Below are 18,689 nucleotides of genomic sequence, written 5' to 3' on the forward strand. Positions count from 1 at the left end.
TTTTTTTTTTTTTTTTCTTACTTCTTTCTCGTTTCTATATGGAATTATGGATCACAATGGAAATTATTTTATTTCTCTTTATTTATTTCTATACATGTTGTTGTGGGCAATTTAGAATATATCAATGTGTGTGTGTGTGTGTGTTAGGGGTGGCAACGAATCGAACCGAATCAAACTTACCTTAGGTTTGAGTTTGGTTTGAATAAGATTCGAACTGAACCTGGTTTGATTCGTTTCGAACCAAATCCATTTTGAATCGAATTAATTGCGAACTACACATTTTTTGAATCGAACCCGAATCGAATCATGAAACTAAATTATTTTTTAGCAGCCCTAGTTATACCTGTAGTTTATACATTAATTTTTTCTTATGGGACAAAATTCACATGACTTCCTTTTACCAGTATGAAATGAGTATTTTTAAGTTGAAAAATTATTCATGAAAAAATACATCACAACAAATAATCGTAAAAAGAGGATTAAGTACAAGAATTGAAATATGCAATAAAACAAGTAATCGTACCTCGAGTGCTCACTCGATCAAATCCTCGATCGGACCATCTAATGAAGTGAGAATATGAAAGGTAGAGAAGGCGGAGGAGAGACGGCCGAAGAGAGAGGAGAGACAGCTGTCTAGGCCGGAGAGACAACCAGTCGCTGAGAGCGTCGGCTAGGTTTTAGAGCGACAGGGAGAGTGAGTTAGGGAGAGGCGGAGAGAGAACTAGATTATTGAGATTTGAGAGCGAGGGAGCGTCAGCTAAATTAAATTATGACTCTATCTTGGGTTTTAATTTCATCAGGTAAATGAACGGCCGATGTTATTATGAGATTCGAACCATAAAAATTCGCGAACCCATTTCGATCAAACCAAGCTAGGTTTGAGTTTGGTTCATTTCAATTCGAACCCATTTCAAATCGAATTAAACTCGAATCAAATCCAAATCAAACTCGAATCGAATCATGAACTACGAATTTTTTTGCCAGCCCCATGTGTGTGTGTATATTCTAAATTGGAGTAGGTATTGTGGTAATAGAGTTGGAAGCATGAGGAATCGGGCCTTGGGAAGGGGTTCAAATGCGGATCATGTTGATGTAATAGCATAAATAATCTTGTAATACATTAGGGACGGATGTTGTAAACATATTTATTAATACAATCTTGGTAGCATCTACCAAGTTCTAAAAAAAAAATTCTAAATTGAAAACAAAGAAAAATATAAATTAAAAATTGTGTGTAAATATCCTATACATACACATGATAACACTTTATTTATGTTTTTTGATATCATATTATACGTCGATATTGAATTGTTGTACGATATTTGATATCAGATTCGAATCGAGCTATTATTTGATATCATTGGTACTTAAAAATAAAGAATCATCACATCATCAAATTGTTATCAGAGATCACGATTAAAGTTAATTAAAAATACATAATCATATAACTTTTCTATTAACATGTGTCTTAAATTTTGGATAATTATTATTTTCATTGATATTCTTTTTCTTATAATATGTCTCTATTGCAACACACGGGTATGATACTAGTTTGCTTCTTACCAAACAAATGTTCTTTAGACGAGATTAACACCTCAGTGGTGTTTTATTGTGGACTCAACCGCGAAACAAATACTTAAATCTCATTTATTTTGTCAAACTTGATTTAATTAAGCCGGATTAAGATGAAAAAAAGTTAACTTTCAAACTAGTTGAGTCCACAGTCGATTTAATTAAGCTGGATTAAGTCTCATTTTATTTAAGTTTCTTAAGTTTAGTCCACAGTTGAAATTCACGATCAATCTATCAAGAGGAGGAATGTTTATTAATTTTTGTTTATCTTGCTTCTCTCATGAAATGACTTTTGTACTGAGATTAATAATTTAGATTGAAAATATTTTTATTTTTTCTGAGTAACACACAAAAAAATATTTTAATTTTTCTCACTGCTGCAAAAAGTCCAATTCTAATTATTTGTTGCAATCTTCCTGATAAATCAAATTATATAGCATTCCATCTATTTTCGAAGAAATATATAAAATATATATAAAATATTTCTAATATTTCAATAAAAATATAAAACAATTTCTAATTAAATAAAAAACAATAAATATAAAAGTTAGAGACGACAGAAACCGCAAAATCGAAGTTTATAAAAGTCATAAATTTATGTTACTCGGCTGCTGAAATTTTCGGCAGCCCAATTCTTTTTTCGGCCACTGAAATTTCTGACAATCTGGACATTTTTAATTTTTTTTCAGAATACTTGAATATTTATATTATTTTTTATTTAATGTTGGATATAAAAAAAAATCAGAGTAACGAGTGGTAAAGTTTAAATCTCGCCTTATTATCGTTTAATTACAATTTTTTGTAATTCTACTGCAGTGCACAAGTTACGGGACAACATAGTTGCACATGGGATAAAATATTATTTATTGAGAAGGAAGCAAATACGACCTTGCTGAGACCGGAGGGTCGACTCATGAACTCCACCAGTCCACCTGTCGAGGAATTTTCTCTGTTGCTTTTGAAGCCTAGTTTAGAGGACGGTGCCATCAATTTTCTCCGTCCGATTTGATTTAACGTGCGACCCATATTGTTTTGATTGGACAGATTTTATTGAATAATAGCAATTGGTATCTTCTAAATAACAGTGGATCCAGTTTCGTCGCGTCACCGTCCCGCGAAGAATTCGCATCCTCTGAGATATCCCACACTTTGCGTGACTTTCTGGAACATCTGAACAGTTCAAATACGTTATGCACAAATCTCAAAGCTCTAATAATAGGGCCCTTGCGCTATCCCCGAATACGCACCGGACACGTCGGTCACGCAAAATATGAGATATCCTCTGAGATATCTCATATTTTGTGTGACCGACGTGTTCGGTGCTTATTCGGGGTTACGTAGGGGACCAGTATTATTTGAGCTTTGAGATTCGCGCATAACGTATTGAACGGTTGAGATTTTCCAAAAAGTCACGCAAAATATGAGATATCTCAGAGGATGCGAATTAGTTCCCCGTCTACATTCAATCCAACTTTTCTATGGAGACGCAAAATGAATAATCGTGTAACAGTTCATTTACTGGGACCCAGGAGAGGTAAATTCCATCTGAAGCAATCTGGTTTCGTAATCCAGATTTAACATGAGTTGTTGCATAATTATCTACAGATCAGATTTGCCTCAAGAAATCCCGACTTTCCTCACTCATCGAAAGCTGCCGTCTCTAGTCCCAATAGATCAATGACACATGTAATTTTCAATCTCGCGCTTCCCTCTTGCCTGTAAAAGAAAGGGGGGTGGTGTAAAGTTCTCCATCAATTAATGCTATTTTGTACTCTTTATTTGCGCATTTCTCTTGCTATTTTAGATTTTGCTTGATTCTCTTGCAACTCGCGAGACTCCTCTCTCTCCCACTGTCTCTGTCCTGCTTTTTCTCAATTTCTCACCAAATTCTAGGGCCCCGCTGTCGGCTACTCGGCTTTTCCGCCATATCGACTAACCTTCTACAAATTTGGTGCTCTTTTTCACATTAGACTGATTCGGGCGTGTTGCCTCAATATCGGTTCACTTTTGAGATATTTGGAGAAAATTATGTTCTTCTGACGAGGCATCAGATTCCTTCTCTATGGTTGCCTCTCTCTGGTAAGATTAGTATTTTGTTAAATATCTCGCTTTTTTTTAAGTGAAATTGAAGGATCGATGGCTCTCATATATGCCTTTAAATGATGTTTTTAGGATTTTTTTTTCCTTTTTGGGATGAACTTGGTTTTTCGCTGTTGCTAGCAGTAAGCTTGGATTATACGCTATTGATAAGTGCAGTATAATGATGAAACAATGCTTATTAAGGTCAATATACTTTATCTCACTGGTTAATGTGATTAATAGCGCATCCTTTTTGTTATATCTTTATGGAAGACGGGGAAATTGAAAGGTAGGTGAAAATCTCTTTTATACATTTATGCTCAATTTTCCTTGCATATTTTCCTAATGTTTATATTTTGAAACCATTTAGAATTCGTTAATTTTGTAGCCCTATGTTCTGACTGGGCAATTACTCAATTGGTAAGTTTGAAGATTTTAAAAAGTGCAATTAAACTTGCTGGTTGCTGCTAAATCGTTTAACTATTTTTATATACCCCGTCACATTAAAATCCTCTAGAGACACATCCCATTGTGCGTTTAAAAAACATTTAAACTGTTCAATGACATACCATGTATTGGTTCTGTGCCATTCAAACTATTATGGCAAGTGAATATTTCTGATTATGGTCACAATAATGGCAATTAGGATTGTTATCTGTTGAAAGTGATGTAACATTAATTAGAAGGATATGGCCTGATCTCCCCCATATTATCTTAATTTTTACACAGAAGAGGCCATCGGCATAACATACAAACAATTCAAGAGTAAAGAAAAGAAGAAAGAGAATGATAATCTCCGCTCTGCTGACTTCAGCTGGAATCAACATTGGTGTATGTGTTCTTTTACTGTCCCTTTACTCGATTTTGAGAAAACAGCCAGGGAATGTGAATGTCTACTTTGGCCGGCGAATTGCCGAGGAGCACAAAAGGCTCCGGGATGCTTTTGTACTGGAGAGGATCGTTCCTTCCCCCAGCTGGATTCTGAAGGCCCTGCAGTATACAGAGGAGGAGATCTTCGCCGCTGCTGGATTCGATGCTGTTGTCTTTATGAGAATTGTCATTTTTAGGTACCTTTTATTGTTTTTTATGTTACTTTCAGCTTCATTCAAAGTTTTGTTTCTAGTGTGCTTGTAAGTTGTAAGGTTTATGAACTGAATGGCTTATGATGGTACCAAGTATCTCAAAAGATACTCTTACTGAGAATACAAGGGACGAGTTCATTTATACAGCTTTAACAATGTCAAATTGTCACACTATTGTGGTAAACAAGATTAGCTACTTGTCCAGTGGACTAGAGGCATGGTTAGGCCAAATTTTTACTATCTTACAGAAAAATCCAGCACATCATGAATACATTGTTAAAATTTCACAAGAAATATATCAATATGGTACTTCCTTTTTTTCCCGCTGACTGATCACGTTGTTAGGCCAAATTCTAATTAAACAGAAACTTTCAGAATATATTAAAGACAAGAAATAGGACCAAAACAATATTAATTGATCCTTTTGGAGCTTCAATTTTTTTCTTCTTTTGTTTATGTACTAGTGTTTCCTGGAAATTTTAGTTGCTTTCTCACCAATTTTGTTTATAAATGTACCATGTTTTGAGTTTTTTCTTTTTGTCCGGGATGTGGCTCATAGGAGCAACAGGCTTTTAGAGAGGCATGTGTTCTATATAATTTTCAGATTTCACCTGAAATAATTCAAATAAAAAGAGCTGGCTAGCCTGTAAATTGAATACCATGGAGTGTGCTAGTGGTTTGGTACTTGTAAAAACAATATGAATAGGTAGAAGAATTATATGGTTTTCTGGTGAAGAAGCATACACAAGCTGAAAAGGTAGAATATAAGATTTTAGGGAGGACTTTTGTTTATTGGATGATCAGCATAGTTATTCTTTATCATGTTTTAGGAGTTTGTGAGATATTTCTTATTTTGTGAAATTCCCTTCTTTATTTTGTTTTGCATTGCATTCGTTATCTCTAGAACTTTTTTTTTTTGGTTTGAACAGTATACGCATATTCTCAATAGCAGCTGTTGTGTGTTTATGTTTGATACTGCCATTGAATTACTTTGGACAAGAAATGGATCACATAAAGATTCCCTCGGAATCTCTTGATATTTTCACCATCGGAAATGTTGTCGAAAGAAATAAGTGGTACGTCTATCTCATATCTTGGTATTACTTTTATAATTTACGGCAATTTGAGGTTAAGTGTGTTATACCGAGGATAGTTCAGATAAATTGTACTTTAAGTTTTGTCAGTATAAGGCTTTATTGTACAATTATGGATTGTGCAATTGGGTTGATTCGCAAAACTGCCCTCCTGCTTTTTTCAATTATTCTTACTGTTCACTTGTTTCTACATTGATTCACAATTGAGAAAAACGAGTTTGATTGGGGCTTAAATTAAGGAATTGCTACTCTATCGCACTAACTACAATGATTTGAGGCAGGTTGGGTTATTTGCACTTTAGGGACTTAGTCTTACAAAAGGCCTTGTTCAACTTTTAATTAAGTTGAGGCTCCGTTGCATAATCACAATGGAGGATATTTGTCATGAATTTATTATGTTGATTTTCTATATTTCAGGCTCTGGGTGCATTGTGTAGCTCTCTGCATAATATCTTGCTCAGCTTGTGTTCTTCTATACTTTGTAAGATAAAATATAACCACATTTATCATTTCCAATGTTCTCTATTGACTTTATTTTTGCATGGTCATACTTATTTGCAATAAATTGTCAGTATTTATTGCATGTGATACACAATTTTTGCATTACATGAAAATAAATTCAACTTTGAAACAAATGTCAAGTAAAATGAAATATGACCAAATTGTCCTTAAAAATCAAGAAAATGTTCTGTGACCATTAATAAAGTATGCTAAAATATTTTATTTAGCATATATACCCACTCTTATGAAAGCACAATGATGAGGTGATATTTTAGTAGGCGAAAGAAATTTGTATTGGTTGGAAGTGTCAGATATACTCGGTGCAATTTTGTATCCAGTAGTTTTGCAGAAAACCTTTTCTTTTTCAACTTCACTGGTTGGTGACTGAGATTGTAATATACAATGTTGTTTGTTAGGAGTACAAGAGGGTGGCTAAGATGAGGCTGATTTACTTAACTCGATCTGCACCAAATCCTAGCCACTTCACTATTTTGGTTCGAGGCATTCCTAAGTCGACTGAAGAATCTTATAATGATACTGTCACAAATTTCTTCACAAAATACCATGCTTCTAGTTATTTGTCCCACCAGATAGTTTATAAAGCTGGCAAAGTTCAGAAAATGTTGGTAAGCTTTTAACTGTAGTTTTCATTTTAGATAAGATGGTACATCTATTTGGAAATAGTTATGACATGTCAGATTGAGTGAAGAATACTGTTGGTGTTAGTATGGTGATTTCATTTGGCTTCAATTAAGTCATCTGTTCTGATTGTCTTAATGAATTGTCATTTTAACCAACCTTTTCTGGATGCACTCCTTAACAAGCCTTGGGCTTCATTTTTCACTTAGTTGCCCTATTATCTTTCAATGGACATTCATCCTCAAACTCAGAAAGAAGATAAAAGAGGGGGCTGTAAGGAGGCGTAACTTTTGTGTTAACCCTTTGCCCTATTATCTGCTCTCTTTTTTTCCCCCTTCTTTCATTCAGTCAGTATGGAGTTTGATTCTGAAATCAATAATTTTCAGACTGGTGCTAAAATGGCATTCGAAAAGTGTATGCATGTGAAGCATACAGTAGTTGAGAAGAAATCCAAGATTGGCATGTATAGATGTGGCCTTTGTGGGTGTTCGTCAAATTCTTTCCAGTTGGTTCGTACTGATTTTGATCAGAATGGGAAGAAGATTGACGTTAGCAGTTCAGATACCAGCATTAGAGAGCATGAGGTATGGAAGCAATTACATTGAGATACTATTGTTACTGACTATTATTATATTTCATTTCCAATATTTCTATTGATCGTTTGATGATAAATTGTACACTTGAGGGGGAATTGAGGGTGATAGGTGAAAGTTGGAGTTTATTGGAAATTCATTATACAATAAGAATTAATTGAGTTAGATCTTGAGCATGATTGTGATATGAAGAACTCACATTTTGACTTTCCTCTAGCTGATCACACATTTTCCTGTCATAGGAATGTGGTGCTGCTTTTGTCTTTTTTAAAACACGATATGGCGCACTTGTTGCATCGGAGATTCTTCAAACTTGGAACCCAATGCTCTGGGTTACAGAGCTGGCTCCAGCACCAGATGATGTGTACTGGTCAAATCTCTGGGTCCCATATCGCTTGCTGTGGATGCGGCGCATCGGCACTCTTCTCTTAACCATTGTTTATATGTTTGTGTTTCTTATCCCAGTCACATTTGTTCAAGGGTTGACTCAGCTTGACCAGTTGCAACAGCGGTTTCCTTTTCTAAAAGGTATCTTGAAGAAGTAAGTCTCTCTGCCCCCCCTCCTTCCCCCTTAACAAAGATAAATAATTAAATAATAAAAGAAAAAAAAATTCGCTAAAAGTAGGTAGTCTATTTTCAGATTCTAGTGTCCTCTTTGTTAGTCCCTGCTTGTATAATAGCAAGGACTTCTAAATTTCTGAAGAGAAACTTGTATTTGGACTTGTTTTCCATTCATTGGACAACTAGGAATTTTTTTGCTGCTTCTGATATATATAATATGTGTGGTGTTGTTTGTCCTTTTGCCTTTTGCTATTATTTTTCTTCCAATCTGCTTCTTTTTGTTCTTCTAATCTGCTGGCAATTTTTTTTACCTGGTATTCTACTAAAATATTAAAATCTGAGGTGTACCTTTGCATGCTGTCACAACACCTATTATTTCTTCTGCGCAGGAAATTTGTAATCCAGATTGTGACGGGATATTTGCCTAGCGTCATACTACAGCTGTCTTTATACACTGTGCCTCCGATGATGATGCTGTTCTCAACTATGGAGGGTCCTACGTCGCGTAGCGGGAGGAAGAAGAGTGCAAGTTGGAAGGTGCTATACTTCACCATCTGGAATGTGTTCTTTGTTAATGTTCTCTCAGGCTCTGTTATTATCCAGATCAGTGTCTTGTCGATCCCCAAAGACATCCCAACTCAGCTTGCCAAAGCTGTGCCAAGGCAGGTCAGTTGTTCCATTTCTTTGTTTGTTTTACCTTTGTTGTTTATTCTGTTTTTTTTGGTAGCATATGTACCTGGTTTTGTGTAGGTTCAGATCTTGTTGATACATTGTAGAAGCTTGTATTGTAATAACTAGTTTTCCTATTTATGATATCCAAGGGTTGCTGTTAGAAAGGATTATGGATTTAGTACCTGAAGGGTTTTCATGGAAATCAGTGTCATTTGTAGTCTCTATCATTAGTTTCTGTCATCAAGGTTTATCTTTCTTTGCAAGCGGTATATATCTGACAGTAACTACAGTAGTGTTGCTTCAAACTTATCAAGATGTTGTCAGTTCTAAATATGAGCAATGTTGGGTGTTTCTGGAAATATAGCAAAACCAGTAGGTGTAATTTGCCCAAGAAAAAAAGAAGCCTGATTGATTCTTCTTCTTGTGATTGTAGGCGACCTTTTTCATTACATATGTACTGACATCAGGTTGGGCAAGTCTGTCGTCAGAACTAATGCAACTGTTTGGCTTGATTTGGAACCTCATAAGAAAATACATACTTGGCATGGAGGAAGATCCAATGGCCGTTCCTTCATTTCCTTACCACACTGAAGTACCTAAACTTCTTCTTTTTGGACTTCTTGGCTTCACCTGCTCAATTTTGGCTCCTCTTATTCTACCCTTCTTGCTCATCTACTTCTTTCTTGGCTATGTTGTTTACCGCAACCAGGTAGAAATAAAAACTCTGAAACTGCTCTTCTTTTTACTATGTCAGGAAAAAAAAATGAACTGAACAATTTTTTTTTTTTATCATTCAGCACTTTCCAAGTAAATTCATGAATTGCCTCTGAAGTATGTGTTTGCTATTTAGCCTCTAAACTCCAAAAGTTTCCTCCTATAAGAGAATCAGACAGATATATCAGTCAACAGACAATGCTAACTTGAATTTGAGGAACCATAATGCAAAGCATCCAAAACTTAGGAAACCATTGTGATAGACTGCTTGAAGCTTGAGAACCTCAAATTTGATCTTAACAGTTCTGGGTGGATGTTTCTTGCCTACAAAAATGCAATAATAGATAAATAAATGGGGAATGTTTTAACATTTTAGAAACATTTGGACCCATTTTCTGCCACTTCAATGATAAAATTTCCAAAATGAAAAAGATAATGTGTTACAATTTCAAAGGTATAACATGATTCTGAAAAGCAGATGATGAACGTGTATTGCTCAAGGTATGAAACGGGGGGGCTGATGTGGCCGATTGTGCACAACACGACAATTTTCTCCCTCGTGCTGACTCAGCTTATTTGCCTTGGTGTCTTCTCTCTCAAGAAATCTCCTGTAGCTGCAGGATTCACAATCCCTCTCATATTTCTTACTTTGTTGTTTAATGAGTACTGTAGAAAGAGGTTCTACCCTTTGTTCAAGAGCTTCTCTGCACAGGTTATTGCTTTAATACTCACTGGGATTTACATTTAACTACAACTAACAGTTTTGCGCAACCAAGTAATCAGACTGCATATAAAGACATTTGTCTTTGTTCACAATGGTCAATGATCCATAGTTTAATTGGTTGTGTTACTTGATTGCACATGACCATGATTGCATATGGCAATTTCCATTGCTCTTACTGCTATTTTTGATGAGAACATAAATTTTGTGACTGCTAAGCCAAGAGTAACAAGGATTTCTCAAGGTTTTTGTTAATAGAATCCAATAGAAGAAGATATGGTTAGCAAATAAGGAAATAATGAAAATTGAATATAACATCTCACATAAGCAGGATAAGTACTGCAAGCGCATTAAAAAAATGTCCTACATCTCCCTTCAAAACATGGAAAGTTTGTATGTACCTTGTTCATTTTTTGTAAGAAAATGCAAGCTTTACCCGTCTCTTATTGGCTGTCTTAGTGAGGGTGTAATGTGCTTTTCAAAGAGTAGCACCTAGCAGTATAAAATATCTAAAAGAAAATAGGAGCTATTTCTTACATTTCAGGAGGATATTTGGTAAATACTGGACAGTTCTTTGACATTTATGTTCTCCTTTTATTTACTTTGTAAGATATTTTTGTTATAATTGATCTAGGATATAATCAACCTGGACAGAGAAGATGAGCAGTTGGGTAGATTAGAGGAAATACATGAGCAGCTGCACACGGCATATAGTCAATTTCCACATGACACAAGTGTAAAAATACATGATGAATCTTCAGATGTAGAAGACCAAGCTAGCTCAAGCATTAGGTCAAATAGTCAATTCCCACATGACACAAGTGTAAAAATAAATGATGGATCTTCAGATGTAGAAGACCAAGCTAGCTCAAGCAATAAGTCAAATGGTCTTGGAAAGGAATTGTCTCACCCCACACTCAAAGGCCTTCCTAACGCTCAGCTACAAAAGGCCGTCAGAACTGTCTGCCTTATTGTTAATTTACAAAAGAAAGCCTCATCTGTGTAGGAATCTAGTAGAGGTATAGAGTCTGAGATTTTGTCCATGTAGAGTGGGAAAAGAGTATACTTGTATAGTTGATATAGAGAAGTTATTGCTTCAATCCATTGGAAAACTTATATTAGATTGATTGATCATAGTGGCGATCCTTTTTACAGAGTTTTTTTTTTTTGCAAGGGGAGTATTCTGTGTCTGTTTTGTTTCTCTTTATATTTCTTTATTGGCCTGCATTATTATGAATAAAAGAGAATTAATTTTACTCAAAAGTTTGTACAAATAGTAATATGTCTATAATGCTATTTGTATGCTAGCTTGCAAAACATTATCATGCCACTCTTTCTTGCGAGCAGGTAAGACCGTAAGAAAGATTACAGCATTTTTTTTTTTTTTTTTTCTGTTTTAACCTTTTAATATTCTATATCTTGTGGTTTATCTAAAAGTTAGATTGAGTGACAACCACACTATAAAAGTAATGAACTTTAAAGTATCTCTTGTCAAAGCAATTAGCAAGGAGCACTGATTACACTCGAGGCTAGTGTGACGATTGAATGTTGTGATTTAAGCTTACGGATCAACTCGGACTTGCTGCCAATTCAATGTCACAGATGCATATAAGTGTTTATATGACATCAGATTTGACCACACGTGAACATCACTATGGATTATGTGTTTTTGTCGTTAATAATTCACAGTGTTGTTGTCTTAAGTCTGAGAATATGGTATGCTCACTTAAGAAATGTGCATTAGTGGTTTGTGTCCAACGCTATCTGTAAAAAGGGGCCATTCAGACATCTTCTCTGTGTACAGTACTTACGTAGGGTATGACGCATATGTCAACAAGACTAAATATCCCTTACTGGCCTGGTGTATACAGTAAGCTATGATATCCATTGGGCCCCTTGATAGAAGTTATATTATATGTGCACAGCTTGATTAACTAGCTGTAATCAAGTATTATAATATAATTCTCACGTGTCAAGAAAGATAATCGATGATACAACAGGAATGACAAACATCCTGTCTCGCTTTCATCATTGGATAGTCATGAGATATTGGACACAACACAGGCAGTGTTATGCACTGTCTATATTGGATCTGCGATACTGTCTAGATACATATCGTCTGCATACTTGGATAGTCAAGGCGTGTTGCTAGACGCTAACCTTGATAAACTGGAAACCAGATATTCCAGATTGCCAATGCTATACAAATCCAAGCTAGTCACACTTATAAAGTCACTTGGTCGAGATGTCATACAAGTTAATGACACTAGTGCATAAATATTGGAAACAACATAGCACAGCGAATTTAGTAATACAAGATATTATACAGTTCAACACTATGAGAGAAATGAGGATATAATTAAAGTTGCTTGCAACTAGCTATGCAAATGATATTTTAATTATATGAGTTGATAATCCTACTATTTTGGTTGATGTGATGATACCATGAGATAGAGGATGATCATACGAGTGTGTGGATATGTGGTATGCACGATTTGGACTTACGGTTCAAAAGTTATGATTATTTAAGTGAAGAGGTAAGAAAGTTGATCAAAGTCAAAAATGGGTCAAACATGTTTTTGATCGGAGGTGAGGTGTCATGTCTGAGAGGGATGAGGTAGCTTACAAAGGAAGCAATGAATAAATATATTCTTAAATAGACCAATGGTCCAATGGACCATTAAATATGGAAATTACAAGATGAGCCTTCTTGTTTCAACATGAGATGAGATATTTTGAAGGGCATTTATGTAATTGGTAAAATATATTTAAGAGGTATCCCTTCATTTCAATCTAATCAATTTATTTGGCAAGATCAATCTAGAAACTTCTCCTTTCTTCTCTTCCTCTTCCATTGATCAAGAGAGCTAGCAAAGAAGTATGAGAGGCGTGACTACAAGCCGAGTCGCCACCTCTCTTCCTCCCTAACCCCTGCCATAAGGGGACCTAAGCCGGCCACCTCTTCATCGCCGTCGATCGGCTTGGAGCCAAGCCACCGGATCCGCCACTCGAGGCCGCCGTGTGTGCCACCGAGTCGTCGCGCCTCCCGTCCAATCGGACCCGATCCAATCCGAATCCACACCACTCGAGCCAAGCCGAACTCGGTTGCCATCTCTCCCACCGCCGTGTGAGCACCGCTGACCGCCCCTCTCTCTCTCCTCTCCTTGTGTAGAGGTTGATCGAGCGATCTCTCCTTCTCTTTCTTGATCCGAGATTGATCTAGATCTTGATCTCTCATTCCCTCCTCGATTCGAGTTGAGATTTGGATCATCGAGAAGCGTGCAAGGTTGTGTTTTAAATTGGTATTCGAATTCGTAAAGGCACGGGGTTACGATTGACTGCCATTGATCTCCTCCTGTTCTTGACAATACCTTGGAAACTTTATCAAGAGAGACTAAGGCGCAGGCAACCGATTCACGCTCTACTATATTAGAGAGGTACAACTTAATAACACTTTCCTAGATCATTCGTGTAGCATGATCATTGAACTACATGTGATTGATTGCTTGTATACAGCTAGATATGGTCTAGATTGCTATGAAATTTTGAAATTATACCTGACAGCCTAGACCTAACCATAACAAATACAACACTCCAATTGACGGTGTCTGGAGCACTCTAATAATATCTCTATATGGCAATAGAAGAGGCACTTACAACCCTAATACAATACTCCAGTTGAAGGTGTTTGGAGCACTCTAGTAGTGTCATCAGATGACAAGATAATAGGGTATTTACAATCCTAATATAACACTCCAATTTAATGTGTTTGGAGAACTCTAGCAGTGTCTCCAGATGGCAACATAAGAGGGTAGTTGTAACCCTAACAATACACTCAAATTGAAGGTGTTTGGAGCACTCTAATAGTGGTTCCAGATGGAAAGATAATAAGCATTTACAACCCTAATACAACACTCCAAATCAAGGTGTTGGAGCACTCTACTAATGTCTCTTTATGACAAGAGAAGATGGTAGTTACAACCCTAATAGAACGCTCCAATTAAAAGTCTTTGCATCACTCTAGTAGTGTCCTAAATGGCAACATAAGAGGGTAGTTGTAACCTTAATAGAACACTACAATTGAAGATGTATGGAGCACTCTAGTAATGTCTCCAGATGACAAGATAATAGGGCATTTACAATCCTTATACAACACTCCAATTGAAGGTGTTTGGATCACTCTAGGAGTGTCTCCAGATTGCAAGATAGTAGGACATTTACAACCCTAATACAACACTCCAACTGAATGTGTTTGGAGCGCTCTTGTAGTGTCTCTATATGACAAGATAATTGGGCATTTACAACCCTAATACAACACTCCAATTTAAGGTGATTGGAGCACTCTAGTAGTGTCTCTATATAGTAAGAGAAGAGGGTATTTGCAACCCTAATACAACACTCTAATTAAAATATATGCAACACTCTAGTAGTGTCTCTAGACAACAACATAAGAGGGTAGTTATAACCATAATAAAACACTCAAATTAATGGTGTTTGGAGCACTGTAGTAGTGTTTCCAGATGATAAGATAATAGGGCATTTACAACCATAATACAACACTCCAATTGAAGGTGTTTGGAGCACTTTAGTAATGTCTCTATATGGCAAGAGAAGAGGGTAGTTGCAACCATAATACAACACTCCAAATAAAAGTCTTTGTAGCACTCTAGTATTGTCTCCAGATGGCAACATAAGAGGGTAGTTGTAACCCTGATAAAACATTCCAATTGAAGGTGTTTGGAACACTCTAGTAGTGTCTCTAGATAGCAAGATAATAGGGCATTTAAAACCCTAATACAACACTCCAATTGAAGGTGTTTGGAGCACTCGAGTAGTGTCTCTAGATGAAAAGAGAAGAGAGTGGTTGCAACCCTAATATAATGCTTGAATTAAATGCCTTTGCAGCACACTAGTATAGTCTCCCGATTGCAAAAGAAAAGGGTGGTTGCAACCCTAATACAACATTCCAATTGAAGTTCTTTACAGCACTCAAGTAAGGTTTGCCGATAGCAAGAGAATGGTGTAATTGAAATCCTGATACTACACTCGAGTTGAAGGTTTTTTTAACACTCAAGTAATGTCTATAGATGGCAAGAGAAGAGTGTAGTTGCATCCCCAGTACAACACTCTAGTTAAAGGTCTTTGCAGCACACAAGTAATATCTGCAGATGAAAAAAGAATAGTGTAGTTGCAACCCCAGTACAACACTCTAGTTGATGGTCTTTGCAACATTCAAGTAATATCTATAGATGTCAAGAGAAGAGTATAGTTGCAACCCCAGTACAACACTCCAGTTGAAGGTCTTTGCAGCACACTAGTATTGTCTCCAAATAGCAGGGGAAGAGAGTAGTCGTAAACCTAATACAACACTCTAATTAAATGTCTGTGCAACTCTCAAGTAATATCTACAGATGGAAAGAGAAAAAATGTAGTTGCAACCTCAATACAACACTCCAGTTGAAGGTCTTTGCAGCACTCAAGTAATGTTTGGATATGACAAGAGAAGAGTGTAATTGCAACCCTAATACAACACTCCAAGATGTTATTTTATGATTTATATCTTTAAAATACATTCAAATACCATTTTTATACTTTTAATTTTGTCACAAGTCAAGTATAAGGATATTTTGGTCATTTTAGGACTTGGCTGATGTTTGAACATGTTCAATTTTGGTTTAGGAACATGGAGGATTTAATTTGAGTTTATTTGGAACTAGTTTGAGTCGATTTGGACTTGAAACGAAGAAGTTATGACCAAAAAGGACTTGGAAGGACTTTTCTTTGAAGTTTTTGTATTTCCAGGGGTTTTATTTGTAACTTCTGACAGACTTGGGATTGTAATTTGGGCTTTTCACAAGGTTTAGAGTGCAATTTGGGCTTCCAGAGACTTGTTTGAAGAGGTTTTCTTGTGCCAAGGATCTGTTTGTAAATTTCCAGGGACGAAACTGTGAATTTCTTATTATTAGAGGGTTTTGTCTGTAAAAAGGGTTTCATTTAATTATTTATGGGCTTTGAGATTGGTATTGGCCACTGGATTTCCTCTCTAGGCTTTGGGATTCGGATATTGGGCTTTAAGATGTGTACTAGGCATTTAATTTTAACATCTGGGCTTTGAGATTCGCACAAGGGATTTAATTTAATTCCGGGCTGCTGACAAGCCCCTTTGGTCAGAGGACCGTTGGTTTTTGAGTTTGAATGTGGGCCTTTGGATCTTGGCACTGAAATCGCACGACCCAGGTTGCTTCAAGTGTGTGATTTTCTTTTCTTTGAAGTACTTGTATAAAATTTTAGAGTTTTTAGGAATTTATTTCTATTATTTCTGATTTTGTTTGTGCCAGGGGCATTGAAGGACATTTTGGTAGTTTTAATATAGCATTTTTTATTTCTAAAAGCTGAACTTTGAAAATTCATAATTAATTGTATAAAATTCAAATAATGTGAAATTTGTGTCTATTTCATTTGTTTTTGAATGCTTTACATGATGGTGTGGTCTTTTTTGCAATTTGGTCACTGTAACAGTTCAAACTTGTTGTTTTACCAGAAGAGATCAAATTGGGGTTTTAGTGCATTGCACATTTCCAGTGGGGTTTGCTTTGCATTTCAATGCTGAGTCCATGCTTGGTTAGGTACCTGGGACTAGCCAAAGGCTTTTGAGTCATGGTGCAATGTCTGGTTAGTGGTTTGAACCATTTTTAGTAGCTTTTAGGCTACTGTTTGGTACCAGCAACACATAAATGAAGATCAAAATCTCCAAAAAACTTCATTAAATCATCATTTTAAAACATCAAAGGCTATCAGAGCATGGATTTTTATAAGGAGACCCCTAGTTTGTCAAAAAATGTGTTTTAAGTATTCTTTTCACTTGATTAAATGGACATATCATTGGGAAATCACTGGGCCTGTTAGATATGTGTTCTAAAAGTTATCTTATGTTGATTACTTTTACATGTTATGTTTATGAATTGGATGCTACATGCATTTTGTTCCATGAAATTTATGTTTATCTTTAGAAGTGTTCAAGAAGATGCTCTTAGTCTTGAATCATAGAACTCTAAATGATGACAAACATTAATCTCTAAAATGTTCACAAACTTGGTTATTAGCATGGAACACTAATATACCATGATAAGTTTGTCATGTTGATTAAAGTACTTTATAGTTCTATAAATGTTGATAAAGGATTATCGTTTAATAACATGAGTATATGAAATGTTTCATATATTGAATAGACCTAACAAATAAAAATATTATATGGGTTATGTTATCATTAATATTTTCATTGTCTCGAAATTCTAAGATATGAGATGTATTTATTTTTCACATGAGAAATATATAATGTAATTAGTATTAAAAACTACTTATAAGTGGTGATAAAAATATTAGTTCCTTATATATGACTTATGCAAAAGAAAGATATATGTCAATAGTATCACTGCCCCTCATTTATAATGAGTGATGATATTTTATGGGCCCCTTGGTAAGTAGAATTATAATGAATGCAATATAACTGAAGTGAAGTTATATATTTAAAATTTACTTAAGAGACCAAGAAACAAATATATAATACAAAGATGACACAGTCCGACTTTCTATAATATTCATAATATCATGTAGCAAGGAATAAACACGAGTGATGTTAATTATAACATTACTTTAAGAGATCGTGTATTGTAAAAGGACACTTTACATCTATGTCAGTTGGTTAACTATAATGTATAACTAGTACCGCTTATAGTTTATGCTAATAAAATATTTTATACCATTGCCAACATGACATGGATCCCACAGGGTCACACCAATAAGGAATTAATTACAAATGCTAGCTCCTAGATTTATCTGACATTTATAACACGGCTAATAAATGAGTTTCTCTACCTAAAACATGAGATAAATAATTATAAGAATAATTATGAGATATTTTGAATTTAATTAAATGTTTAATTCAATCCAAATATTTGAAAAGATCAAGCGGGAAAAATCTTTACGGGCTGCAAAAGAGATTTTTTGTGGGTAGTAAAGAGTTCTGAATTTTTACCACAGTTCCTGGCCAAAACAAAAATAGTTCCTGACCAAAACCAAAGTGCAGAAATACAATGTGTTCGGCTAGAGCCGAAACAGACAGTTCCTGGCCGAAACGAGGCTGGAACAACTGTCCAGAAAGCAGTTTTTTGAGGATAACTATTTCTGGCTAAAAGGGAACCATTGGAATAACTTCTAGGATGTGGGAACTGCCTCTATAACTGCATATAGGTTATTTAAAGGGGTCTCCACTGCCTAGAAGATATATATGTTTTTGATTTAGAGAGTAAAATTCTACCTATATACTCTCTTTCTCCCGTTTTGATCTCTCATGTGTTGAGAAACCACAAATCCTAAACTCAAGATCTTCCATTGGAGTATAGGGATTAAGGAGCGATTGAAATAGTATTATATAGCAAGAGGAAACTTCAGTTTCTAATTA

At 35.6% G+C, this 18,689-nt stretch overlaps 1 protein-coding gene across 7 annotated transcripts; it reads left to right on the forward strand.

Annotated features, from left to right (window-relative positions):
* The first annotated feature begins 3,309 nt into the window (after positions 1–3,309).
* Positions 3,310–11,384, forward strand: LOC144572305 (hyperosmolality-gated Ca2+ permeable channel 2.1-like). Of its 7 annotated transcripts, none has more exons than XM_078321825.1 (12): positions 3,310–3,651; positions 4,381–4,718; positions 5,663–5,809; positions 6,245–6,308; positions 6,745–6,954; positions 7,354–7,551; positions 7,803–8,101; positions 8,511–8,787; positions 9,227–9,502; positions 9,986–10,219; positions 10,863–11,189; positions 11,279–11,384. In XM_078321825.1, the coding sequence occupies exons 2-12, from the start codon at positions 4,438–4,440 to the stop codon at positions 11,300–11,302; spliced, it is 2,337 nt and encodes a 778-aa protein (XP_078177951.1). In that variant the 5' UTR covers positions 3,310–3,651; positions 4,381–4,437; the 3' UTR covers positions 11,303–11,384. The 7 variants fall into 7 exon arrangements, with proteins under 7 accessions (XP_078177951.1, XP_078177952.1, XP_078177949.1 ...); XM_078321826.1 differs by having other exon boundaries at positions 10,863–10,981; positions 11,069–11,384; XM_078321823.1 differs by adding an exon at positions 3,793–3,855 and having other exon boundaries at positions 3,311–3,651; positions 10,863–11,384.
* The last annotated feature ends 7,305 nt before the right edge of the window (positions 11,385–18,689 follow it).

The sequence above is a fragment of the Carex rostrata genome, chromosome 20 (assembly GCF_964058835.1).
Source record: "Carex rostrata chromosome 20, lpCarRost1.2, whole genome shotgun sequence".
Taxonomy (NCBI): domain Eukaryota; kingdom Viridiplantae; phylum Streptophyta; class Magnoliopsida; order Poales; family Cyperaceae; genus Carex; species Carex rostrata.